The sequence below is a fragment of the Carcharodon carcharias genome, chromosome 8 (genome assembly GCF_017639515.1).
Source record: "Carcharodon carcharias isolate sCarCar2 chromosome 8, sCarCar2.pri, whole genome shotgun sequence".
Classification (NCBI taxonomy): Eukaryota; Metazoa; Chordata; class Chondrichthyes; order Lamniformes; family Lamnidae; genus Carcharodon; species Carcharodon carcharias.
The window spans coordinates 37917177-37944060 of NC_054474.1; the positions used below are offsets into that span (position 1 = coordinate 37917177).

At 41.6% G+C, this 26884-nt stretch overlaps 1 protein-coding gene across 9 annotated transcripts in view; it reads left to right on the top strand.

Annotated features, from left to right (window-relative positions):
- The window catches only part of rapgef6 (Rap guanine nucleotide exchange factor (GEF) 6), a 419806-nt gene that overhangs the window by 173071 nt on the left and 219851 nt on the right, over positions 1–26884 (top strand). For 8 of the 9 annotated variants that reach the window (XM_041193252.1, XM_041193254.1, XM_041193259.1 and 5 more), the window contains one exon: positions 9746–9916. In XM_041193252.1, coding sequence (XP_041049186.1) covers positions 9746–9916 — 171 coding nt within the window. Of the gene's footprint in view, positions 1–9132; positions 9176–9745; positions 9917–26884 lie in introns of those variants that run through there. The other variant, XM_041193261.1, reaches the window with a different exon arrangement.

The window sequence follows — 26884 nt, forward strand, 5'->3', positions numbered from 1 at the left end:
TATTATTTGCCTAACTAATGTTCCCTTTTTGTTTGTTGTTATGTGTGGTCTGTTCATTTTAGCACTCAGTTCATTCAGTTTATTTTGAGTGACTGTGAATGTGCATTATCCTAAACAGGGCAACTGGTGAGTCCCTGGGTTGCTGCGCATCCACACATGGGTGCACTTTAGAGGAAACTCTTATTGCCTTTTACTCCAAGATGAGCTTCTGAAGGCCTATCCGTGTCAAAATTAAAACTGCCTAGTTCCACCTGTAACATTGCCCAGTTATGCCCCTGCTGTTGTTTTTCCTCCTAGCAATTGTGTTCAACTTAGCTAGAAGAAAAGCTGCTGAAAAATTATTGCACTCTATGCATATTTTGGACAGATTTTGCTAGAACAGAACATGTTTCACTTCTCTTTCCCACCCGCCAGAACGTGCACTTACACCAGTAGAGATCATGTACTTACAGTAATACAGTTCATAAACTACTGAAACCCTCAGCCATTCCTTTGTTAACTCCAGACTTGACCATTCCAATGCAGCCCTGGCCAACCTCCTAGGTTCCACCCTCTGTAAACATGAGATCAGCCAGAGCTCTGCCTTTGTCTTAGCTCTTGCTAAGTCCTGTCCACCCATCAGCAATATTGGCTCCCTGCTAAGCAACAGCTTAATTGCTCAATTTTAAAATTCTTAACCTTGCCCTCCCCCCAACCTCCGCCATCTTTTTCACCTTTTCCAACCCTACCACCCTCCGTGATACCTACATTCGTTCACTTTGGCCTCTTGAGCACCGTTGGCAACCATGACTTCAGCTGCTACGTCCCTAAGCTCTGGAATTCCTTCTTTAAACCCCTCTGCCTCTCTATCTCTCTTTTTCTTTTGAAATACTCCTCTAAATCTATCTCTTTGACGAAGGGTCATCTGCCCTAATATTTTCTTGTGCGGCTGGGCATCAGATTTACTTTGATAAAGCTCCTGTGAAGCACCTTGAAACGTTCTACTATTTTGAAGGCACTACATAAATGTGAGTTGTTGTCATGGTAGCAGAGCAGGAGCAGTTCCAATGGAACTTCTGCCAATGTTTTTCCTCCAAGTAATTAATTGTGCTCAATTTAGCTAAAAAAAACTGCTAAAAAATTATTTCTTTCAGTGTGCCTTCTTGCCAATTTTTACTCCAGCAGGACAGACTTCACTCTCCTTTCAGGCCCCACAGAATGTGCACTTACACTAGTACAGAGCATCATGTTCATAAACTGAATTTGATGTAGTGACTGTGCAAAGTACAACAGAATTGTAAAACAAAAACAGAATTACCTGGAAAAACTCAGCAGGTCTGGCAGCATCGGCGGAGAAGAAAAGAGTTGACGTTTCGAGTCCTCATGACCCTTCGACAGAATTGTTAAGATGTTTCACAAAGGGTATCTGAAATTCAAAAATATGGAGAAAAATTAGGGGAGTGAATGAAAGTGTCTTCAAAGAGTAGGTTTTGGGTAGGTTGTTAAAGCAAAGGAGTTTGGGAAAAGGATTCCAGATTGGAGCATAGTGGCTTAAGGTTCTGTAACTTGTTCTAAATTGAAACCTAGGATTGTTTTTTTCCATTGGAGGTGGGAATTGGGAGGCAGGTTTGATTCTGGGTCGTGAACCTGCCTCCACCTCCAATATGCTATAAAATGTGCTTTTCATGGATTTGGGGTCTTAATGACCCCAGAAGAGGGGTCTACAGCTCTATTAGTGGGGTGGGGTGCGATGGGGAAAAGATGCAGGGCACGGAAATGGAGGTGGAACACTAGGGAAGTGAGCCACGCCCTGGCTTGATTTGTGGGTGGTCTTAAATGAAAGGATCTACATCTTCAAAGTGACCAGAGCATATGAAGAGCTGGGACCAACGACAGGGTAGGGAAGGGTTGGTAGTAAAAAAAAATCTGCTCAGTAGTTGTTTTTCTTGTCCCAACTTACTCTATTTTGCATTAAATAAAACTATTACAGTGCTGCCACCCCTGCTTCCGCCAGGTTGCAGCTGTTCAGCTTCAGAGCTCCCTAATGACCTCCATCTGCTCCTGGTCCTCAGGAGAGTCATCAGTGTTGGCCAGTGCCATTTTCTGGTGTCCTGCCTCAGTTGCATCCTGATTTGGGGTGGGAAAATCTGGCCCCCAATGCATTGATCTGGGCTTAGTTTTCCGGTATGCTGCTTCAAACTAAAAGATGGATTGAAAAGACCACCTTTGTATAAGTAACTTTCTCCCTACATTGGCTTACTTTCCTGTGCTGTGGTTTTCCACTTGTCCATTGACCTATCTGTTGATGTGACTGGCTATGGATTACTTATTATAGATTGCAAAACACGGCAGCTCAAGTACCAGTTAGTCAAATTTTATAAACAAATAAGGATGATTCCATCCTTGGCCCTTTTTTATAGACACATTGAAGATTTGGCAGACAAATTAACCATGTTCCTGCCCCCTGTTGGACCATGGTAACCTTCATAGCTTCTATTTAATGGTGTGACTTTTGAGAGAGACAAGCTAGTATATAGAATCATGCAATGGTTATAGCATAGAAGAGAGCTATTTGGCCTGCATGTTTGTGCCAGCTCTCTGCAAGAACTAGTCCCTCCCTTTCATTGGAGCCTTGCAGATTTTTTTCTCTTGAGGTGCTGTCCAATTTCCTTTTGAAAGCCATAACTGAATCTGCCTCCACTACTCTCTCAGGCATTGCATTCCAGATCCTAAGCGCAAGCTACATAAAAATTAAAGTTTCTCTTCATAATGCCTCTGGTTCTTTTGGTCGTTCACCTGAAATCGGTGTCCTCTGGTTTTCAACCCTTCTGCCATTGGAAACAGTTTCTCCCTTTCTACCCTGTCTAGACCTCTCATGATATTGAGCACCTCTATCAAATCTCCTCTTAACCTTCTCTAAGGAGAAGAACCCCAGCTTCTCTAGTCTACCCACATAACTGAAGTCCCTGATCCCTGGAACCATTCTCATGAATCTTTTCTGCACCCCCTCTGAAGCATGGCGCCCAGAATTGGACTCATTAGTCCAGTTGAGACTGAACCATTTTAATATAAAGGTTCATCATAACTTACTTTTTCTGTGCTCTCTGCACCTATTTATAAAGTCCAGGATCCTATACACCTTTTGAACCTGCTCAGCCACCTTCAATAATACATACAAACATTACCCCAGATCTCCCTGTTTCTGCACCCCATTTAGAATTGTACCATTTAATTTATATTGCCGCCCTTGATCTTCCTACCAAAATGCATCACTTCATACTTGTTGTCATTAGATTTCATCTGTCATGTGGCATTCTGTTGAAGTTTATCATTATCCTCCTCATAGTTCACAGTACTTCCAATTTTGTGTCATTCACAGATTTTGAAATTGTTCCTTGCACACCAATGTCAATGTCAAAAGTGGAGATTCCAGTACCAACCTGTGGGGAATCTCATCTTCCTCGAGTTCGGGAAACAACTACTCTCTATTTCCTGTCACTCAGCCAACTTCTTATCTATGCTGCCACTTTTATTCCATGGGTTTTGATTTTGCTGACAAACCTGTTACGTAACACTTCATCAAATATCTTTTGGAAGTCCCTGTATACCATATCAATCGCATTGCCCTCATCAAACTTGTATACTTACTCATCAATAGCCTTAATTAAGTTAGTTAAACAGTATTTGCCTTTAATCCATATTGGCTTTCCATAATTAATCTACCTTTGTCTGAGTGACTGTTAATTTTGTCCTGGATTATCATTTCTAGAGCTTTTCCACCATTGAGTTTAAACTCAGCCTGTAGTTGCTGGGTTTATCCTCACACCCATTTTTGAACAACCCCCATATCCAAGGAGTATCAAAAGATTATTGCTATTGCTTCCACAATTTCCACCTTTGTTTTCCTTAGTATCCTTGGATGCATCTGATCCATTCATGGTGACTTATCAATTTGATGTACAACCAGCCTTTCTAATAGCTCCTCTTCATCAATTTTTAGTCCAGCCAGAGGTTTCAACTATCTCTTTTCATTATAACTTGGCAGCAGCATCTTCTTTGACAAAGACAAATGCAAAGTACTCATTTAGTACTTCAGCCATACTCCCTACCTCCATGCATAAATCTCTTTTTAACCCCTAATTAACCCCACTCATTTTACTACCCCTTTCACTGTTTATATGCCCAATTGATGTTATAAATTTCTCAGTTCAGCTGTAAAGTTTGGAATTATCATTTACCGTATTTGTTGCAAAACAATTTAATGCTTTTGGAAGTTTATTTCTTTTAGAATATGTATATATATCTTTTTTATAGCGGTCATGATACTGGACTAGAAATTCAGAGACCTAGGATAATAATCTGGAGAATGTGGAATTTTATAATTTAATTTATTTTTGAAAAAAAAAGTAATTTGGACCATAAAGATGTGGGATGTTGTTCAACAGTTTGGAGCTTTGTCAGAATTTTTTTTATATATAAAGCTCACTCCTGTGGAGTAAAGAAAAAGTGACAAGATGCCCTGGTGGGAAGAAAAATACTGAAATTCCTAATGAATTTGATGTTATTCATGATGGAAAGGCACCTGGCCCCTTGTAATGTTAAATTATTTTAAAATTTTGATATTCCTCATTGATATTTGAACTAATTACATATGCAAATCTGAATCCGATTTTAAAATAATGTATTTAAAAAATATATTGCTGTGTTAGAGCAGCTGATGTACTGTATATGATAGGTACCTAACTAAATTGCCAATGGATTTAGCAACAGGAAGAGATGCAACATACAGACTGCAAATTATTGCACCAATGCTTAATGTAACAGGAAGTGGGTTCATGCCTGTGTTGCTCAGCTTTTTGATCTGCTTTCTATTGACATCTATATTATATGTTGTCTGGGATAAGGAAGTTAACCTGATGCTTGGAGGAATTGTCAGCAAAACTAAATTGCCAGTCTGAACTTTGGTGCACCATCCACCTTTTGAACGTATATGGTGCTTATACTTGATATAGTTCCTGATGCTTTGTTGTCGGGGGAAAGGAAAATAAACATATGTTGAAATGCAATGTCAGAGCTCAGGGTATTGTGACGACATTTGACCTGGAAGCAGCATTGTTTAAAATGTCTGTGGAATTTTTAATTGTTTTTAAGAATGTTTGAAAAGGGCCTTTGAAGAGTTTGCATCAAAGGTAAAGAGATTAATTGCATTTTTCTTGGATAAGAAATACTGGTCCATGTGACTTGATGACCTTTTGACCTGAAAGCAGTATCAGCAGGAAGGAAGATAAAGAAGTGGTGTGGCTAGCAGATGCAAAAGAGAGCTGCAGACACAAAGAAGACCTACAAGCTGAGGAGCTAGAGGATGAAAGCAATTAGTGCACAAATGCAGGCACGAAAAAGCTGACAGAAAGAGGAACAGAGAAAATTCTTGTGAGAGGAAGAAGCAAGTCACGCTCAGGAAGTGGTGAGTTTTTCTGTTTGGCAGAAAAGGATATAGGAGTTCATGGAGGTACTGTGTGAGGTGACTAAAAAGGTCTAAAACGTGGAAAGCTGTGTGAAGTGCATGGAGAGGTTGAAGAGCTGGGTGTTTTCCCAGATGTAGCCAAACTATGAACCAGGATGTTATCGGTTAGTCGCTTGAAAAGGAACTCTGGAAAACTACACCATCAGCACTGACGTGATCCGTGATAGAAAAAGGGTTTGTGGAAGTGTGCCTTGCTGATAATTCTTGCTGTGTGACGCTTAAGGGGAAAGCTATTATCGGATAGGACTCCTGATCTACCCTGCATGAGTTAAGAGCAATATATTGTGGAACTGTGTAGCCAAGTAGTGCCACATTTATGCAGGGAGTGATGAGGATGCTTCTGATTGTGCAAGACTTATCTTTGTTGCATCAATAATTTAAAGTCAATTTACCTTTTTGGTTCAAGTGTGATTTGCCTGTTAATTCATGTTTAATTTGTGTTGGTTTTAATTCATGATGGAAGAGGTAATCAACAGTGCGATCACGTGGCACTTGCTTAGCAATAAGCTGCTTACTGACACTTAGCTTAGGTTCTGCCAGGGCCACTCAGTTCCTGACTTCATTACAGCCTTGGTTCAAACATGGACAAAAAACTGAACTCCAGAAGTGAGGCCCAGAGTGATTGTCCTTGACATCAAGGCAGCATTTAATTAAGTGTGGTATCAAGGAGCCCGAGCAAACCTGGAGTCGATGGGAATCAGGGGGAAAACTCTCCACCATTTGGAGTCATACCTAGCACAAAGGATGATGGTTGTGGTTATCGGATGCTAATCACCTCAATTCCAGGATATCACTGTAGGTGTTCCTCAGGGTAGTGTTCTCGGCCCAACCATCTTCAGCTGCTGCATCAATGACCTTTCTTCCATCATAAGGTCAGAAGTGGGGGTGTTCGCAGATGAGTGCACAATGTTTAGTACCATTCACGACTCATCAGATACCGAAGCAGTCCATGCCCAAATGCAGTGAGACCTGGACAATAGCCAGGCTTGGGTTGATAAGTGCTGAGTAACATTCACGCCACACAAGTGCCAGGCAATGACCATCTCCAACAAGAGAGAATCTAACCATCACCCTTTGACATTCAATGGCATTACCATTGCTGAATCTCCCACTATCAACTTCTTGGTTTGGGGGGCTGGGGGGATGATGATGATGATGATGATGACGATGATGACGACGACGACGACCATTGACTAGGAACTGAGCTGAACTGAACTGAACTAGCCATATAAATGCTGTGTCTACAAAACCAGGTCAGGCTAGGAATCCTGTGGTGAGTAATTCACCTCCTGACTCCCCAAAGCCAGGAGTGTGATGGAATAGTCTTCACTTGCCTGGATGAATGCAGCTCCAACAACAACACGAGAAGCTTGTCCAGGACAAAGTAGCCTGCTTGATTGGCACCCCATTCACAAACATTCACTCCCTCCACCACTGACACACGGTGGCAGCAGTGTGTATCATCTACAAATGCACTGTAGGAACTCACCAACGCTCCTTAGACAGCACCATCCAAACCCATGATCACTACTATCTAAAAGGTCAAGGGCAGCAGTCAAATGGGAGTACCACTGCCGGGATGTTCCCCTCCAAAGCACTCATTATCCTGACTTGGAAATATATCGTTGTTCCTTCACTATCACTGGATCAAAATCCTGGAGCTCCCTCTCGAACAACACTGTGGATGTACTTACAGCAGTTCAAGATGGCAGCTCACCACCATCTTCTCAAGGGCAATTAGGGATGGGCAATAAATGCTGGCCTAGCCAGCGGTGCCCACCCACAACCCCTGAATGAATTTAAAAAAAGTAAGAGCTACAATAAGTGGAATCTTGTTGGTAATTTCTTCATTTGGGTGGTCATTCAGTAAATTTGGTTATTTTGGTTAACGGTTTCCCCATGGTGATTGCAACAGTCAATAATGTCACGAATCCAGTTACCTCTACAGTTTACTTTCACATCATTTTTATTATTTTTACTTAGATTGTAGCTTTGCTGCTATGTTGGGTTTGGCTGAATACCTTTATTGTAAAATATTTAAGAAAGATCATTGTCTGGATTTTACAGCCAGTGGCAAAGTTTATAAGCTTGTTGTCCTGGGAGAAAGCTAACCAAATATTTTAGCTGGCTGTATGGCATGGAGCTCCCCATCTCCCAATATTAATTTCATTGCGGTGTCAGCTCAAGGGCATCTCTGGTGTCCAGCAACCGTGATGTCACCAAGCAGGTTAAGCAGCCAATCACGTTGAAGAATTCTCAGACTTTCTCCAGAAAGTAACAAGCAGGTTTTATCATTCAATTTTTATATTTTAATAGAAAGCAAAATAAAAATTGCAACATAGAGATGGAATTAAGGCAGAAACTGAAATATCTTAAATTTAGAAAATACGTTCTATTACTTTAAAATTTATGGAATTTTATCACAATGAAGGAATTTGACATTTGAAAATTTAAAGTTAGTGTTTCAAGGCCACAGATGTTATTCATCAACCAAAATTAAGAGCGCCATTGAAAACCCAGTAACACCTCGGTTAACAAGGCATACCTTCTTTAGGGGCTTTTACAGCAAGAATAATAGTGAAAAAGGGCAGGTTCTCGTCAGTTGAGTGATTTCTTTTTTCCTTGATTGTAGTTTAGAGGGACCTCAACAACATCGCCTGCAGGAATGAGAAATCACTGACACTTCTGGATTTCTGGTGTTTAACTGCACATGTAAGGATGCTAGAAATTGCTGTTAATTCACAGAGTAATGACGATTAGCACTGACTGTTTTTCTGTCATTACAACCACAAAATCTGGGCTACATCTCAAATCAATCAAATAGTTTTACTTATGTTCAAATCAAAGAGACGGCTTTGTTCAATTATTGCTTGTTATTCTGATCCACTTGTTACTGTTTCGTGTATTGTAACAAGTGTAGCTGACCAGTTAAAATGTTGAATTTAATCAGTTTTGCTCTTTCTTGACTGGGCTCTAAGAAGATTTGCTTCCCTTTTTATATGTCAAGGCAATAAAAACAATCTCCATCCTTCCTGAACTTTCTGATGCTTCAAATCATTGGGCAACAGTGACAGTGGCACCTGAAGTTGAGTCATGATCTGTAAATATGACCCTGACTTTATCTGATCATAATTCCAAGAAAATATGTTGTGCTTCCCTGCAACATAGGTTAATGAATTTCTTTTTTAATCTCTGAAAATTCCATTTTTTTGTATAAACGGAGTATGAGAGTCATGAAATTTTGTGGAACATGAACAGAGCTCACATGAAATCAAATTGCTCAATGTAACGTTTTGTGTATTGATTTCAAATATCTTGTCTCACCACCACAGAATATAAGTTATCCTTATATGTTTAGGTAAGTACTTGCATGAAAATGTAACCTGAATGCCAGATTTCATAATATTTCCATTGGTGGTATGGTACATTGGAACCTGATAAGCAGTGCTTTAAAATAAGATGCAAGTTTGCTCTCAGAGTTTAAAAGTTGAGATTTTACACTTCCCTGATGACGGGGGAGTGAGGGTAATTCATAGGGAGAATCATGCCCAGCCCACTCTTGTACACCCCATAGCTGATAACCAGGAAATGACATCATCAACAACTTGGGAACAGATCTTTCATCTGCCTCTCAAACTAAGATTATGCTTGGTGTGGAGAGCCTTATAGACAGTAAGGAGAGGGTAAAATAACAAATGCTGTAGGCAATCTAGTTAAAGCTGTCTTTTCCATTTTTTTTCGGAGTTTAGTTTCCCAGGGGAAAACAACGTGGCAGATAACAAAAAAGATATAAGATGTTTACTAAATAAGTACCTATTGAATGTATCTTAATTTGAGGTTATGCTGGTACAGATATGAAGAACTGAATGATGTATGAAAAGATAGCATACATATGCTTGACATTTGACAAAATATCAGCATGCAAGAGAAAAAGAGGCAATGTTCAGTGCATTGTACACACGCAAAGCAAGCAAGTGATTACTGCACTGATAAACCGTTATTTACAGTTTCCTGGAAGGAAGGAAGTTGTGGCCTCTAGCTTATTGAAACATAATTTTTCTCAGTTAGCATGCAGTTGTGCCTGTGTGTGGTTTATGTTCCACCAAGCAGCCCCCTCCTCACACCAGTACAGGCATATTTAAATGCTTTTATGCATTTCTCATGAGTCTCTTAAAGTTGCACAGACTTTCTGTGATATGGAAGAATTGGATGTTCAATCAGGATCCTGAACATATATTTCAGGTTGAAAATGTCAGCGAGAATGAGGAGAAAAATCTACAGAGGGAAGTTACCAACCGGCAGTCTCGTCGGCGCTTCAGGAAGATCAATCTGAAAGGAGAGCGGCAAACGATCACAGACAATGTGGATTCCTACTATACTGACCGACCTCAGCAGACCAGCACTTATCACATGGTAAAGCCATTTCTTGTTGCACATTAAGTGTGTTTCTGAACCCTTAGATAAGTTTAAAAACAAACATTAAAGATTGTAGTCAGTTTACATATTTTATTGAATTTTCCTGCTGATTTGAAGTAAATTAGTAAAATTATCATTCAGTTTAAATAATGTATGTTTACACTGCTAATGCAGTTAAATTTCAAAGGGCACCTCACCAGGCAGAGACAGTGATACATTGTAGAGTTTAATAGCTTTTATTTTTTTTAAGTGTTACACTGGATGCATTCTTAATTAATTCAAGAAGATACTTCAACAGTATGACTAATTTCACAGATCATTTGATTGTTTGTGGGTTTTTCCACCTTTTAAGCAAGCAACATTTCCTTATCTTAACACTTATATACATTCATTGGCTCTCAGTTTTTCTGATTTCAGTCCAAGTTACAAGAGTGGATTGTGTAAGTATGCTAAATGATTGATAAAGTGGGCAATAATGAGTTCTTTGTGGAAAACTAGCAAAGTAGTTAGGGGAGAGGGAGGAAACAGATAGTGAGTTAGTGCACAGCACCACAGACTGTAAGGATACAAATTGAATTTCTCTAGTCTGCTGAATTGGTTTTGGCTGCCTTACTATCAGGATATTTCTCAGCTTCACTTGGTGCCCACTGACAGAGAAGAGTATTTTCTTGGGCAGCTTTGCTGGACCTTGAAGGCACTAGCTTAAATGATGGTAGAGGTCTGGAATTTATAAACCCGAGGAGTACAAAACATTAGAGGTTAATATATCTTACAGAAATTTTTAAACTTTTGCATTGATGTAGTATCTGAGACATTTTGTAGATATAAAAGTCGAACATTTCCTTTTGAAGTGCATTCAGTTGTTTAATTAGGTAAACATAGCCAACTTGCACTCAGCAAAATCCCACAAATAGCAATTAAATAAATGATTGAGAGATAAATGACGGTCAGGACACTGGAACACTCCCTTGCTCTTCTTTGAATAATGCAGTGGGATATTTTCTTTATTTAGTCATGGGGTGTTGGCATTGCTGGCATGGCTGGTATTTATTCCTCATCCCTGATGTCCATTTCCAGCTGAGCTGGCAGTTGGGGCCTTGATTTGATGTCTTATCTGAGAAATGATGCCTTATGGTACAGTACTGAGGTACTGATGCTTTAAAGTGTTGTTCTGGATTATGCAGTCAAGTCATAGAATGGGGCTTGAAACCATGAATTTTTTACTCAGGGTTGAGAGTATTACCACTGAGCCAAAGCTGGCACTTAAGAAATAGATGGAGACTGTGAATGGTTGTGCTAATTTTTAAAAAAATATGCTTTTTACAGTGCAATAATTTGAGTATTGTGTTCATTGTGAAGAAAGAACAAAGAATGTGTTTATATCTGATTTCTCTTAACTGTAGGACATCCCAAAATGCTTTACAGCTAGCTAAGTACTTTTGTATTGTAATGTTGGAGACATAACCAATTTGCTCGCAGCCTGGTCCTAAAAACAGCTTTGTAACAGATCATCTGTTTTAGCTTTTGTTTAAGGGATAAATGTTATCTAAGATACTGGGAGGAACCCTCTGCTCTTTTTAAAAATAATACCTTACTACCTCATACATCAACCATGAAGGCAGACTGGGTCTCAGTTTAACATCTCATCTGAAAAATGATACCTCTGACAGTGTAGCACCCCACAATACTTCACTGATGTGGCAGACTGCATTATGTGTTCATGTCTCAGGCGTGAGGCTTGAACCCGTGACCTTTTGACTTGGAGGTGGAAGTGCTATTACTGAACCTAGGCTGACACACAGGCAAAGCTTTGATCAAAAACAGTAATAGATTATGGGTATAGGGGTGGTGCCAAAACACTGTATGTAAGTGTGCTGTGAATTAAGAGCTTAAATGCTAGCCTTGCTGAATAATCGCACCTTATATTGCTATTTTCAGCTGGCTTGTCAGGAATGGAAAATGAAATGCCCAATTAACAGGAGGAACAGATTTCCTTTGTACATCCCCAACATGTGGAGGTACAAGTTGAGTAGAATTCATCAATTGATTTTTCATCTGTGTTCTAGATTGAACAATCTGGAAGAGTTAAGCAAATTAAGTAATTCAGTTAACAAAGCATACATAGAAATAAACAATGGTTTAAGAAAAATGCCTGCTACAGGATTGTTTTTTTTTTTGGAAACTGCTGGTTCTGACTAAACTTTTGTTTAGAAAGTCCTAACATTCCAACAGAAGCATATTAAATAGAACAAGCAGCTAGTTTATACAGGCAAAACCACTAGTGGTAGAACAGTTCTGTTGGTGGGATAAACCAAGCATGTAATATATAAGTGTAACCTCAGTGGACATCTCATATTGCAAATACTATTCGCCGTGCTAAAAATTGAAGCAATTCATTCTCTGGATAACTTACCAGCGCTTTTGCAACAATACATTCCTAGATTTCTTTCCTTCTGCCCCTTCCAAGTAAAGTCTCAGGTGAGCAAAATGTTCCCTGAAGTGTGATGTTATGCCATACAGAATATAGAAGATTCCCAGATTTGAATCGCTGACTGCACTGAATTGATGATTTTGGCTTTTGCAACCAAGAAAGAATCGGAGCACCATTGAACATTGAGCTTCCAGATTACTCTTGGTTTTGCACTTTTCATTGAGAGCACAGCAGGGAGCTGAAGTATATTTTGCAGACTCGAAGAAGATTCATTAAAATAGTTAAATGTCATTAAGAAATATATGTGGTATTAGTTGGCCATGTTGTCAAGGTGACCCTGCAGGCACTTTCCAGCAGCTTCAATGTTAAATCAATATGCTGTGCTTCCAGTTTCAGCTAATACTCACCAACTCTTATTTTGTGCTACACCTTTTCCTTTCCATTAGTTGTCCTGGTTTTGGGCAAATATTGAGCTACACAGATGATCAGTCTTATTTTCTGACATACTGAATATGCATATGTGGCTCTGCAAAGTATGATTAAGCTAATTCAGCTTGATGTGTCCATTTAGGTGATTGAACAACAATTACATCCCTGCTATTTTTTTACTCACTTGGCTCCAAACAACTCAAAACCAGGCTTCCCCTCTTTCGTTCTAGTTTTATACCATAAAATGATGTGTTTGACGTGACCCTGATGGATTTACTCCAGAAGAGTTTCCACTATATAAAATGAGGCTTTTTTAAAATCGACCCATGTTTTTGGCTGTATGCATTTTTGCTGAGTTTGTCCTTTGATGACTTCTGTAATTTTGAGTAACTTTTCTCTTCCACCTTATTGTGCTCCTCATTGTTCCTATCATGCAAACATCCCTGTCAGGCTTCCAGAAAGTTGCACCTAAATCGTGCCTGTGCACATACACACTATAGCTTTAAAAATGGTTTGACATAATTTACTTTTTTTTTGCTGCCAATGCCATTTGGCTACAAGCACAATGATATGAAAATTGGCAACAGTATAGCGGAAAATGTGGTGTGTAAGTCGGCCCTGCAGATAAGACAATCCTATTTTTCCAGTCCCCAGCAATTATGTTTCTGCATATACTTGACGTAGAAGTTGCCCACTTTCTAGCCATTACATGCTATACTTACATTAGTAGTCAGCCTCAATTTTTCTCTCCACAAATGCATGTTTTATTTACTTGAAAGGGATCGAGCAGGTGATACGGGCTGTGTTGTGAAGGTGCGTGGGAATCTAAGACATGTCCACTCTTTGCGTCAGAAGCAGATGACCTTTCAAAATGGTGACCATTCACTGGTGTATCACTTTTATACTTGGAATATGAATTGACCCCTATTTTTGGAGGAACTTTTTGAGGCTTCAAAGATCAATTTGTATGCCATCTATGGTAACTATTTGTTAGGCTTTGTTTTTAGGTTGGGGAAAAGAGTAAGAAGATCCATGAACCAATGTCACCGGTGACTTACTTTGATGCAGTTTGAATTGTATGTGCAAACAAATGGAAAAAAGGGTGACTGAATTTTTTTCATGCCTTTAAAGTTCAAATTGTAGCTAAGTTGTGGACAAATGCTGTTATGACTTCACTGTGGGTTTTCACAGAGAAGCGTGGAGCAAAACAAAATAACTAGATCTCATGCTTTAGGTTGTGGTATGTCTACACATCGTGGTCACATACCTGTCCTTTTAGGTCGATTTGGTGTTGGATTAAAAGTACTCTAAATGAGAATCAGCTGTTTGTCCAACAGTTAAATCCTTACCAGTGGTAAGTGCCACTATTTAGTTCAAATAGTATCTGACATCTGGTTCAGTCAAGAACAGGCATCACTGGTTAGTTGAAATGATTGGTTAGTCCTCTCAGGCATGATTACCATAAGACATTGGACCAGCTGAAATGGCACATCTTGAGGCAAGCAATGTCAATTGAGCTTTCTTCTTCTTCTTCCCCTTCCCCTCAAATTGCGGTACAATGTGTTATGATCCTTAGCTGAAGTTACCACTAGACAAGCCTGATCCCAGGGTGGAATCAAGCTTGATAGATCCTAACTTTGTTTAGATACAAGGAGAGGGACCACTGAATAGAGTCACTGGAGTCAGCTAATGAACTTCTAATAAAAGAATAAAACATTTATTAAACAAGGATAGATGAACTATATTACAATACTTCTTCATCCACAACTATACCTTTACAGATATATACAGATTTGTAAGGATAACACAAGCTACAAAAGCTATCTTATACTCTATAATGTTCACGGTAAGTACAGTCGATGTAAACCAATTGGCAAATTGTGGTCAGACACACCATACTCTGAAACCAAATGACATATGCTACCCCACACAGATGCTATGGATCTCTCCTCAACTCCCCTGAGACGCTTGTTACACCATGGCCAACCAGTCTCACTGAATTCCATCTTTCACACGAGAGTTTCCAATCTCCACTTTCCAAGAACTCACCTTGGAATCTTCTGCCAAACTGACACTTTCTCTCAGATGCCTTCTGTAAAGGTTCACCTCCAGGGTTTCGAACTCTCCTTCTATTGTGCCTCTCCCCTGGATCACCACATGCATTCAAGCTTTCCTCCACAACTCTCTCTCACTGACTCAGCTGTCAACAGTACACCACTGCTTCACATGCCCATATCAAAGAATTACAGACCTTCAGTTGCCTCTTTGGACCTGCTGTCTTCTCAGAAGCTTTTATCTCTTTGAGCTTGAAGCTAGGAGCCTTTCTCTGCTCCTCACTCTTACCTTCACTTTACAGAACTTTTTCCAGGTTCCTGTCTCCTTCCTTTGACTAGAAGGCCTGCTTGGGACTTTCTCCCATTTCTTTAGATTGGGACTGTCCATCTATCGTCTTTGCTCTAGTCTCTCTCTGGTGGCTACTTCCAACCAACTTTAGCTTGGAACTGGCTATCTGTCCCTTCTAGGCTGTTTCTGCCTGGCAACTGAACTCAAACAGCTTCCAAATCAAGCTGCTGTTTCTAGTTTCTCCTGTGTGTGTGTCTGTGGGAGGGACCTACCTCTCTGGACCCCTGTTGCTAGGCAACAGCCCAGCTTTTTCTATTCTTTTCTACTCTTTGCTTAACTTCTCTTACAGTTGTAAACTCTCATTAGGAATGCAGACACCTTTTTAAAGTGAAACTAAAACTCAGCTTGACCTTTTCTTAAAACACAGATACAGAAATACAAATCAAACTTAAACATTAAAGCTAAAGCTCATTCCTAACATCCACAAATACCAATATGACTTACTTAAATTATCTCTATTTCCTAACAAATGTGAGTTTGCTAATGGTTCAGCGATAACAATGTCAGACATGAACAGGAGTTTGGATGGCAATACTGGTTGAAAGTATTGCCAAGATAGATGAAAGGTTTTTAAAAACTTGTAGGAACAGTTCACTGTTTGCTGAAGTGAGATCCCGCAGAATAATTGTTCCCTTCCTAAATTTCCAAGATTGAGTGTCATGTCAGGATGATAAATCACGACATGAATTGCCAATCCTAACTGGCTACAGTGAAATTAATTTGCATTAACTGTGTAAATCCAGCAATTTCATAACAGTAATTATCTCTAATACAGAGGCTGAAAGCAGGTTTGCATATTTAGCAGTTTTGTTGAGGCTAACCTAACAGCTCAAATTGTTCAATTTCTGGAGAATTGAAAATCATAGCATATCTCTACTTCACAAATTACTGGAATTTTTATGAACTAATAATGCCAAGTGCTGGTAATTTGTCATTATTTTTCCAGCATTTTCTAGGCTAATAAGTACAAGATAATGACTTAGGTTGAAAAATGGCAAGTAACATTTGTACCACAAGTACCAAGCAATGTACCATTTCCGACAATAGAAAGCTCAATCACCTCCCGTAACATTTACTTTAATTACGATTGCCAAAACTTGCACCATAAGCATCCTGGTATCATTATTTACCAGACAATCAATTGAATCAGCTAGGTAAATGCTGCGGCTGCTAGAGCAGTTCAGAGGCTGAGTATCCTGTTGGGAATGGCTCATTTGACACTCCAAAACCTCTGCGCCACCACAAGTCTCGAAATGAGTGCACTTCGCTCAATGGTTTCAGCAGCAACACCACTCCAGAATCTCAACAACATCCAAGACAAAGCAGTCCATTTGATTGACACTTATTCTACAAGCCTAACCACCTACTCTCTCCACGACCATCTACCAGCTAAAACATCCATTTGCTCCACCACTGGCAAATTACAGTGTTTGCAGTTTGTAGTATCTACAAAATACACTGCAGCAGGTTTTCAAGGCTTCAACAGCATCTCCCAAACCCAGGAATGTCACCATCTACAAGGTTATGGTCAATGGGTGTATGGGAACACAGTCACCTCCAAATTTCCCACCATTCTACCTTTGACATTTTTGCCATTATCACTGGGTCACATTTCTGGAACTCCACTGCCAACAGCATTGTGGGAGCACCTTCATCAAATGACTGCAGCAGTTCAAGAAGATGGCTAACCACCACCACCATCACAGTGGCAATAAGGGATCGATAATGTTGGACTTACCAGTGACACCCAAACTTTCAGAACAAATATAAGCAAAAAACTTGGCAGTCATTATTTTAGAATAAAAGTTGCTGAGGCTGTTCTGTAATTTTGGTTTAAATAATGTGTGAATTTCCCATTGTAATCATAGTCACAGACTATAGGCCAATGAGTAATGGTAAATGTGTATAGTATACACTGCATAAAAGTGGAAATGTATAATTGGTAGAATGCCCTTCAATAAGGTGCAATGATCAATTTTTTTCCTTTACATCCCCAATCCAAAAAGGAAACAAATTGTTCAGTAATTTGCATCTGAATGACAGATGCTGCATTTGAAATGATTGCAAGATCTCAGTCTTGACTTGTTCTATTTCACTTTATTTTTGTGGGTAATTGTGTAACTAGGGCAAAGAAGGTACCGGAAACAATAACAGGATCTGCACCTGTCTTATCTTTTCCAGACCATGTCACTATTGGATTTTTTTTGTATTTGTGGTGTTCTGTTCTATAGCTTATAGTGGTAATGTGTCTGCGGTGTGAAGTTTCCGCTACTGTCTGACGACAATCAAACTTTTTAAAAAGAAAAAGAATTGTAATGCTCATACATTAAAAGTAACCTCTTAAGAAATAAAGAAATAACAAGACCATCTTAATTTTGTGTACTGGAAACTTCATTGCTATGTTTGTGCTTACCGATGATGCTAAGGTCAAACTAATTTTGCACCCTCTTATATGAGCCAAATATGTGCAATTTAGCTTTCTGACTCAGTTTGTTAGCTATATATGATGCATTTCCTTTGTAAGATAGATTACTATGAGTCAATCAAGTTCTATGTTTCATGTTAAAAGCAGCATATATATGGGTTTTCCATAGGATTTTCCATTTGCCAAGTGAGGCAAGTAAACTTGAGGCCAAGGTACAAAAGTTAAAGACATAGTGGCAGTCCAGTCGACTAAGAGATATGATTTTATAGGCAGCCCAAACAACCAAATTCAAGATGGATCGATAGGCTATCAAATTAACGAATCCACACTCATTACTAAAAATAATAGAAAATACAAAACATAGTGGGCCAGCTAAGGACCATTCAAATTGCTGAGTCTTGGTTGAGGACTTCAGCAGCAGATGGGTTGAGGCATTGGTGAAAATAGACAATATAATGGAGGTGGACCAAAATGGTTTTTGTGATGGGAGAATATATTGGACCTGAAGCTCAGCCAGGGCCAAATAGGACATTGAGATTATGAGTAGTCGACTTTAACCTGAGGCATTGGTCAGAGAGAGGGTGAAATTGATGGTGAGAATATAGAATTTATGGCAGGAGTTGAAGACAATGTCCCAAATTAAAAATGTGTTGCATTTCTTAACACCAACTATCCCTCACTTTATTAAGCTTAGAAGTTCAATTTCCCCATTAACATTAAAAGGAAATCAGTGGCATGACTTGCTGTAGAGATAGCTATGATTTTCAGTTTGCCTCCTTTTTATCGTTATTCCTGAGTTGCTGATTCTATTTTAGGAGATTACATCATCTTGGTTGTGATGACAACTCTGCTCCCTCTTCAGGGAAATATCATATCTTGTTATATGCTGTGTTGCAAATCTCATTCATGCTTATAATTGGACCTGTTCATGATATGTTAGTGAGCACTTTAGTGATGGAGAGCACTTGAAGATGACAAACACTGGACCTAAATAATATTTTGCCTTTTGGAAAACTGGCTGGAGCTTTGTGAAACTAAGTTCCCCCTCTTCTTTGCACCAAAGAGCCAGGGAATGGGTGGAGTACACTTACAGACAGGACTTCCTGAATTTTACAAATATGAGAACCAGGCTTGCTGTGATTTTACATAATGAAAAACGATAAGCAGGAATTTTTGGGTGTTGCTGGTATAAAAGTTGCCAAAAAAATTGCAGTTAGAAGTACATACCCCTGGGAATGAAAATTTAGAAATGGTTTCAGTCAGTTTAGAGGGATACAATTACATCTGCTTTTCCAATGCCCATTTGGGCAGATTGCTTCAGAGAACGATATTGCCATGTTTTTACAAGCGGCCTTTTACAGGAGTAAATTATTTATATCATAGTTATTTTTGAATACTTCTCAAAATAAAGTGTGTATTCTTTCTCAACAGCGAAATGATAGCATTATTGACTCTTTCTATGGTAGTTTTGTATGAGTTTATTTTTATCCTTATTCTTACATTGTGCAGAGTATTGTCTCACTGTGATTGTGCCAGCAGGCCAATTATCAATAAGATCCAAATTTACTTCCCTCTCTCTCTCTCTTTTTCTCTCCCCCCCCACCGCCAGATGTTTTCAAATTTCAGCAAGGGGCTGGCCCCACGTCAAACTGAAAATTCTGCCCATGGAAATTTGCAGAAATGCTGCATTGTAAAATCTAGCTCCTCTCCAAACACAAAATGTTTTGTCATAACAGACAAGGATGGTGAAATAACAATATATTTGTTAAAACAGATGCATAAAATGACGTGTGGTCAATTTGGACAAGCGTCCTGATGTCACTGCGCGCCATCGTGATATTTCGCTAGGCAGGCACGCGATGAAGTCCGATTCGCCCCTGCCATTAATTAACAGGCCAGTTAAGGCCCTTTAGTCTTCAATGGACACCGATTTTTAGGTGCCCGTGTGATCTTCGGGTTGGCCGACAGGCGCAAAAGGCAAGCGGGTAAGAGACTTTTCTGTGAACCTCATCCATGGGCAGGATAAGAGGGCTCATTGGGGTCATCAATCTGCTTTGTGGAGCCTTTATTGGAGAAAGTATTTTAAACTTGCCTGTGTGATCTACAGTAGTTCAGAACGCATTCGAGCAGCGTTTTGTGTACTTTTAACCTTCAGGTCAGCACTCTGCAGTAAGGAATCTTTTGTGGGCCTATAGCTTTAAGGAAGCCTCCCCTTAGCCTTGGTATGGGATCTGACATGTCCACTGGAGGCAGCTCCTCTGAGGAGGAAGGGAGGGCTAGAAGGAAGAGGCCAGGAGTGTACATTCATCCTCCAGGGGAGCCACCTTTGGGAGTACAGGCGCAGGCACAAGGGTCGCAGGGCCAAGAGGTAACCCAAGGTGGAAGGGGCTGCAGAAGACGTCACTATCCTGCTGCCAGAGTATACAGTCGGCGAAGCAGTTACCTCAGTATGTCTGAGGTGCAGTGCCGAAGGAGGCTCCGAGTGTCAAGGGAGACAGTGAACTATATCTGTCAGTTGATTGGCCCTGAGATCTCCCCTAACTGTGTGGGTGGACACCGCATGCCAGTGGCTCTGAAAGTCATAGCTGCTCTTAACTTCTATGCCTCTTCCAGGGCTCGTTGGGTGATCTTTGCAGTGTCTCTCATTCAGCTGTCCACACTTGTGTCGAGCAGGTTACAGACGCTCTGTTCAGGTGTGCTTTGACCTTCATCCACTTCTGTTGGGACCACGCAAGTCAGGCACAGTGAGCCAGGGGCTTTGCAGCCATTGCTGGCTTCCCCACCATCCAGGTTGCAATAGACTGTACACATGTGGCCATCAAGGCGCCAGCAGGTGAGCCCGGTGCCTATGTCAACAGGAAGGGCTTCCACTCCATGAATGTTCAGATAGTGTGTGATCACAGGATGCAGATTCTGCAAGTTTGTGCAAGGTACCCAGGCAGCCCCCGCGATGCCTACATCCTCAGACACTCCCAGATGCCTGGTCTCTTCAGTGCTTCAGCCCGACTTGATGGTTGGCTGCTGGGTGACAAGGACTATCCCCTCAGAAGGTGGCTCATGACACGCCTCCGCCATCCAAGAACAGAAGCTGAGCTGAGGTATAATAGGATCCACGCCTCCCCACGGGCTGTGGCAGAGAGAGCCACCAGTCTTCTCAAGATGCGCTTCCGATGCCTGGACTGTTCAGGAGGCGCACTCCAGTACCCTGCAGATCGTGTGTCGGTGATAGTGGTTGCATCTTGCGCTCTGCACAATCTTGCGCTGGAAAGGGGGGACGCAGTGGACAATACAGACATTGACGCAGTGTCTGCGGCTGCACAGGAAGAGTCCAGCACTGATTCTGAGGATGAGCATACACAGGGTAATGCTGAGGGGGTAGACGCTGATCTGGGACTACGCAAAGGAGGCAGGGACACCTGGGAGGCTTTAATCCAATGAACCTTCAGCTAGCGCAATAAAAATGGATCAGCAGGCTTGGCGCATCCATACTCGACACCTAAGTGCAAAATCTGCTAAGTCATCAATGAGAACTAAGGGCCTTGTACATAAATTCGAATGTCCAAACAAACACTCAGGACAGTTTTCTTAAACATAAACATGCAGAACAAACGAGTCACCCTCAGTTATGGTCACACATCTGAATTTTAATTTTCAAATCAGAAGTTCTCCCAATTATTAAATAATACTGTAATCAAACAGAAAGAAATCCTAAGGACCTAATTTCAGGCCAACACACAATCACCAGTGAGAAACCCTTGGTGTACCTAATGTGCTTATGCTTTCATTTATGGGAGCGTAGTCCTGGGTCTTGGTGCTGCCCCATTGCTCGGAGTGGCATCTGAGACAGCCTGGGGGGGGTTGGCTCTGCTGTCCTGTTGACTTCATTAACCTTGGCAGTCATCCCTGGCCCATGGAGGCTGTGATGGGCCCGCCTGGGAGGGATCTGCCAGCTCCACAGCTGCCATATCCCCAGTTGTTGCAGCCTACCAGATGATACGGTCACTGGGAGAGGGGCGGAGGAGCTGGTGCACTCATCTGGAGCGCCGTGAGAGGAGCCTGCGGATTCGACAGGCAGCTGCTGGGCCGATGTGAGGTCGCCTCAGACCTCCGTGCTCACCGTGGATGGATGGGCAATGAGCTGGGAAGCTTGATACCCACACCATCTCCCACACTGGCAGTGAGCAGCTGAGCTCATTGCCAATGTGAGGGCTTGCTGGTTTGAGTGCATCCCCAGGAAGCCTTGGTGGCTCTCCTGGAGGAGGCTCTCCACGAGAGTCGCCACTCTCTCCATGGGGGATGCATGGCGCTCATACATGTGGCTCACAGCTTTGGTGAGCGTCCGCGTAGACGACTCCACCATGGACACCAAGCGAAGCAGGGTCTCATGTATCACACCCAGATGCTCCCGCACACCAGGCCACATTTCCTGCAATTGCTGTGCCGCAGATGACTCCAGGGGCACATCAGGTATGACTGAGCATGTGCCTGGTCCCCTGCAGTCCTCCGAATGTTGGCACCATGTGCATTCTCTGTCTCTGCTAGCTCCTCCAGCTAATGTGAAGTGCCCTCTCCAGTGTGCCCCGGGATGTTCCAATGCCCACCGAGGTGCTAGTACCTGCGCTGGTGCCTGCTTCGCAGAAATGGTGTGATGCTGGTGAGACTTGAGGGCCCCCCCTCCTGCTGGCCGTGCTCTGATGATGCTGAAAGAAACAACAAGGTCAGTGGATCAGTTAGCGTGCACACACTGACTAGCTTCATCCCTTTCCCCCGGCTCATTATGTGCTCAACCTTCCAGAACCAATTGAGGCGAACATTGGTGGGATGGTAAATAGTAAGGAGGATAGCCTTACATTACAGGAGGATATAGAAAGGCTGGTCAGATGGCCTGATGAGTGCCAAATGGAATTTAATGTGGATAAGTGTGAGGTGATGCACTTGGGCAGGACAAACAAGGCATAGGAATACACGATAAATGGTAGGACTGTGGGAAGTAATGAGGATCAGAGGGACCTTGGTGTGCATGTCGACTGGCCCCATAAGGTAGCGGGACAGGTATATAAGGTGTTTAAGAAGGCATATGACATACTTGCCTTTATTAGCCGAGGCATAGAATATAAGAGCAGGGAGATGATGTTCGAACTGTAGAAAACGCTGCTTAGGCCACAGCTACAGTACTGCATGCAATTCTGAAATGTGCATTATGGGAGGGATGTGATTGCAGTGGAGAGAGTGCAGAGGAGATTTACCAGGATGTTGCCTGGCCTGGAGAGTTTCACTTATGAGGAGAGATTGGATAGACTGGGGTTATTTCCCTGGAGCAGAGGAGATTGAGGGGGGGACATGATTGAGATGTATAAAATTATGAGGGGCATAGATAGGGTAGACAGGAAGGAACTTTTCCCCTTGGTGGAGGGATCAGTAACCAGGGGGCATAGATTTAAGGTAAGGGGCAGGAGGTTTAGAGGGGAGTGAGGAAGAAGTTTTTCACCCAGTGGGTGGTGGGAATCTGGAACTCCTTGCCTAAAAGGGTGGTAGAGGCAGATACCCTCATAACATTTAAGAAGTATTTGGATGTGCACTTGTGATGCCATGTCATACAAGTCTATGGGCCTAGTGCTAGAAAATGGGATTAGAGTAGTTAAGTACGTGTTTGACCCGTGCATCCTCAATAGGCCGAAGGGCCTTTTTCTGTGCTGCACACCTCTAGAGTGACTCTATCACTCTATGACCAAGCAATGCTGCAACAATAACAAATTCTACAATGTTGGAAGGACATTACGGATCTCGCTGTTGACCTCAAATACCTGGCCGTGCCCCTTGGACACTTGCTGCGAACATCACTTTAGGAACCACACAGTATTTGCTCCCATAGCAAGGATGTGCAATCATGTACAGTGTAGAGGGCAGCAGATGGTTCTTTGCCACAACACCTCGAGGCTCCCCTTCCACCATCTCATCACCCTGAATAGGACATGTGCTGGAGTTCTGAGTATGCGCCTAGCTGCATCTCCTGAAGGTTGCCCCCAGACTAGTCATGTGCGACTAAGAGCAATACATGGTGCCGGGGAGAGCTTATCTCCTCATGAACCACTCAGGCTGATCTAAGCATGGACACTATCTGCTTGCCCACCCAGTGAAGGAAAAATGTCCTACGTGATTCAATGCAGTCACGACAGTAAGACTTGGGGGGGGTGTGGTGGCCTCAAAGGCTAAGGCTACCTGCTGGGTTAAATGCCCAATACCAACATGGTACTCAACATGGTACTCACCCTGCCAGAGCGCAACAAATCGTTGAAGCACTTATGGTACTGGATCCGGGTGCGCCGCACCATGTCATGGGAGCTGACCACCTCCGCCATCTCCACCCAGGCATGTTTGGTCATGTGGTTGGGTGGTGGGTGGTGGGTGATGGTGGTGGTGTTGGGGGTGGGGGGGGGGGGGGGGGGGGGGAGCTCCTCCCATCTTGGGGTACCAACACCACTTGCCATGCTGCCACCTCTTCGAGGAGGGCAACAAGGCATTCATCTGAAAAATGAGGGATGCATTGGCCCCCCCGCTGGCCTATCCTGCAGCCTGCCCCGCTCCTATGTCTGACCCTGCAGTCTGTCCTGCTCCTCTGCCCTTTCCTCCAGTCTGGCCTGCTCAGCTGACCCCCTGTGGTGTGCCCTCAAACTGGCCATTGTCAGCAGCCTGCAAAAGGTTGCCAGGCCTTCTTTTAAACAGATTGCCGGGTTGCCATCGGACTGCGCACCCCCCACCCCAACAAACAGAAAATTCTGCCCAATGTCTATGTACCCATGAAAGAAAGGAATGTCATGAATATTTGCTGCAGTATTTGGATGTTTTTTTGATTTGCAAACTTCTGAAAAAAATGTAGCTTGGCACAATTCATAAATCTGCACTGAACTGTATTTTTTTTAAAGCTGAAGGAGCTGGTGTGGTAGTCTTTTCTCATACTGCTTAATACAGGGTTATGTTACAAATGATCATCAGTTTGAAAATCTTGTTGTAGCGTTACTGGTGTAAGAAAAGCATTATTGAGCCCTGTTATGAAATAGGTGCAGTCTTGTTTAAATCCTCTCACTTGCTTACCCCTTTTGTAGTATCTGAGAGTTCAGTAGATTGTCATTATAATTTGCTTTTTTGTTCTTCTATCATGGCAGCTTTCTGGCCCATCTTAAAAACACGCAGAATTATTTTCCTTTATTGCCTGAGCCACCCACTCCAGTAACACGAGTGGCTATTTTTCATGCATGAGCCCAAGTGATGAATGTTGCCTATTTTTCTTAAACTGCGATGGCATAACAACTAAGCTGCTAATGCATTTTCCGGCACCTAACCCTGGACATTGATTTAGGAGCAAGAGCCCTGGCTGATTTTTATTTTCCACCTCCCAACCATAGAAGACCTGTATCTAATTGTAACTGCCAACTGCTGTCATGGTAAGATCAACTAATTCAATACAGACTAGGAATCAAGGCTGAGATAATCCTCTCAGATAATCAATGTGTGACTTAACGCTCAGCATTTAACCATTCAACCAATGGCAGGATGCACATTTTGCATTATTCAAATATCAAGATAAAGCGTTCTTATATAATTAGATTACATTAATTAGTAGAGGAATTGATCCTGGTTACATGAAGAACATGTTAAGAGGGCACTTGGTCGAGCCCATACTTCTGCTATACTGTATTAACTCAACATTATTATAATTGTAAGTTCTTCCTTGACGTTTATCCATGTCTGCTTGATGCTTTGTAATTACAAAGCTGATAAAAGAAATCTTTTTATTTCGAACTTCCACCTCTCTGAGGAGGCTTCAGGCCAATCCACGTCCAACAACCTGCTGTGAAAACTGCTCACATTTTGACAGCTGTGACAAACTGCACCACTGCAGCTGAGACAATCCACAACATTCTTTTCAAAAAAATGAACAACAGTCTAAATAAAATAACCCACAATATTCAAACATAAGTCAGTTTGCCCTCTCACAATAATGGATCCTTTAAAAAAAAAATTCCAGGATCTGAATCCAGATCCACTTTGCCAAAAATGAATCAGTTCTTCTTTGGGCCGAGCCTTATCTGTATACCAAGTTTTGTTGAAATCCTTTGAGATATATTGTTTACAGACGAATAAACAGGGAGGAAAACATTAGGGGCAGAGGTAAAAATGAACCCAAGCAGTGAGTACAGCACAACAATTGAATTGGGTCCAGATGGTTCCCCAAATTGAGCGACCAAAGCAGACGTGGATTAAAATTGTCACTTCCACCCTGTAATTAGATTGCAGCCTTGAAATCGCTCTTAATCGTGTTATTTCCATTTTACAATAAAATCTGCTTAAGAGATTCATTTTTGTTCAGGATGTTTTCATTTCCTTGCCACAATGATTCCATCAAATGAAACAAAATCCATGTCTTAACAGTTTATAGGTTTTCCTACTGTACTCAGGTATCAATTCATGCAGACAGAAACCTCTTTATCCAAATTAGCAACATTGACACTATCCAGACCCACCTCAGTCATCGTAGAATTTTTTTTGTCAGGTTTGTCAGCAGCCTGCAGATGGAAAAGACTAGAGGCTAGTTATTAGTAGGGTATGTTTTCTGGAATGAATTTGGCTGTGAATATTCAGCTTTGCACCTGAAATTTCTTGAGACTGCAAGTTCTCTAGTTCTCTGGTCTAGTGCTTGTCACATGTCTGCTAGTAATGATCATTAAAGGATACTGCCTTTTGAATCTTGGGAAGAGTGGCTTTAAATCTGGAATCTTGTTATTATTGAAAGGTTCTGAGGCATTCTTTTAGGTACCGGAGGATACATTAATTGGAGTCAGTGTTGGGTTGCATATCTTTTTGGACATTTTCCTACCATTTTTCTGGTATTCACTGCATAATGGCACTTCCCATGGGCAGCTGGAACCTCCTGTGAATCTGACATCTAAATCCTTGTGCATGTTGTGTTTGGTTTCACTTTCACAGGCTTAACCATTACCTTTTCTTGATAAAAGACAAGTATGTATCTTTGTGACGGTGTAGATGGAAAATGCAATTCTTTGATCATCTACACAATTCAGATTTGATAACCCTTATTTTGAAATTTGTTAGGAAACATCGCTTTTGTTTTAAGTCTTGCTATTTCAAATCTGAGACCAAAAGAACTCTGATGATCAGATTAGGAAGAGGCAGCTGGAATTTCATGGGCATGTAATAAGAAATCATGATTTAGGAAGTCTGATGCTGATGGGAAAGATCAAGGCAAACAAAGAACAAT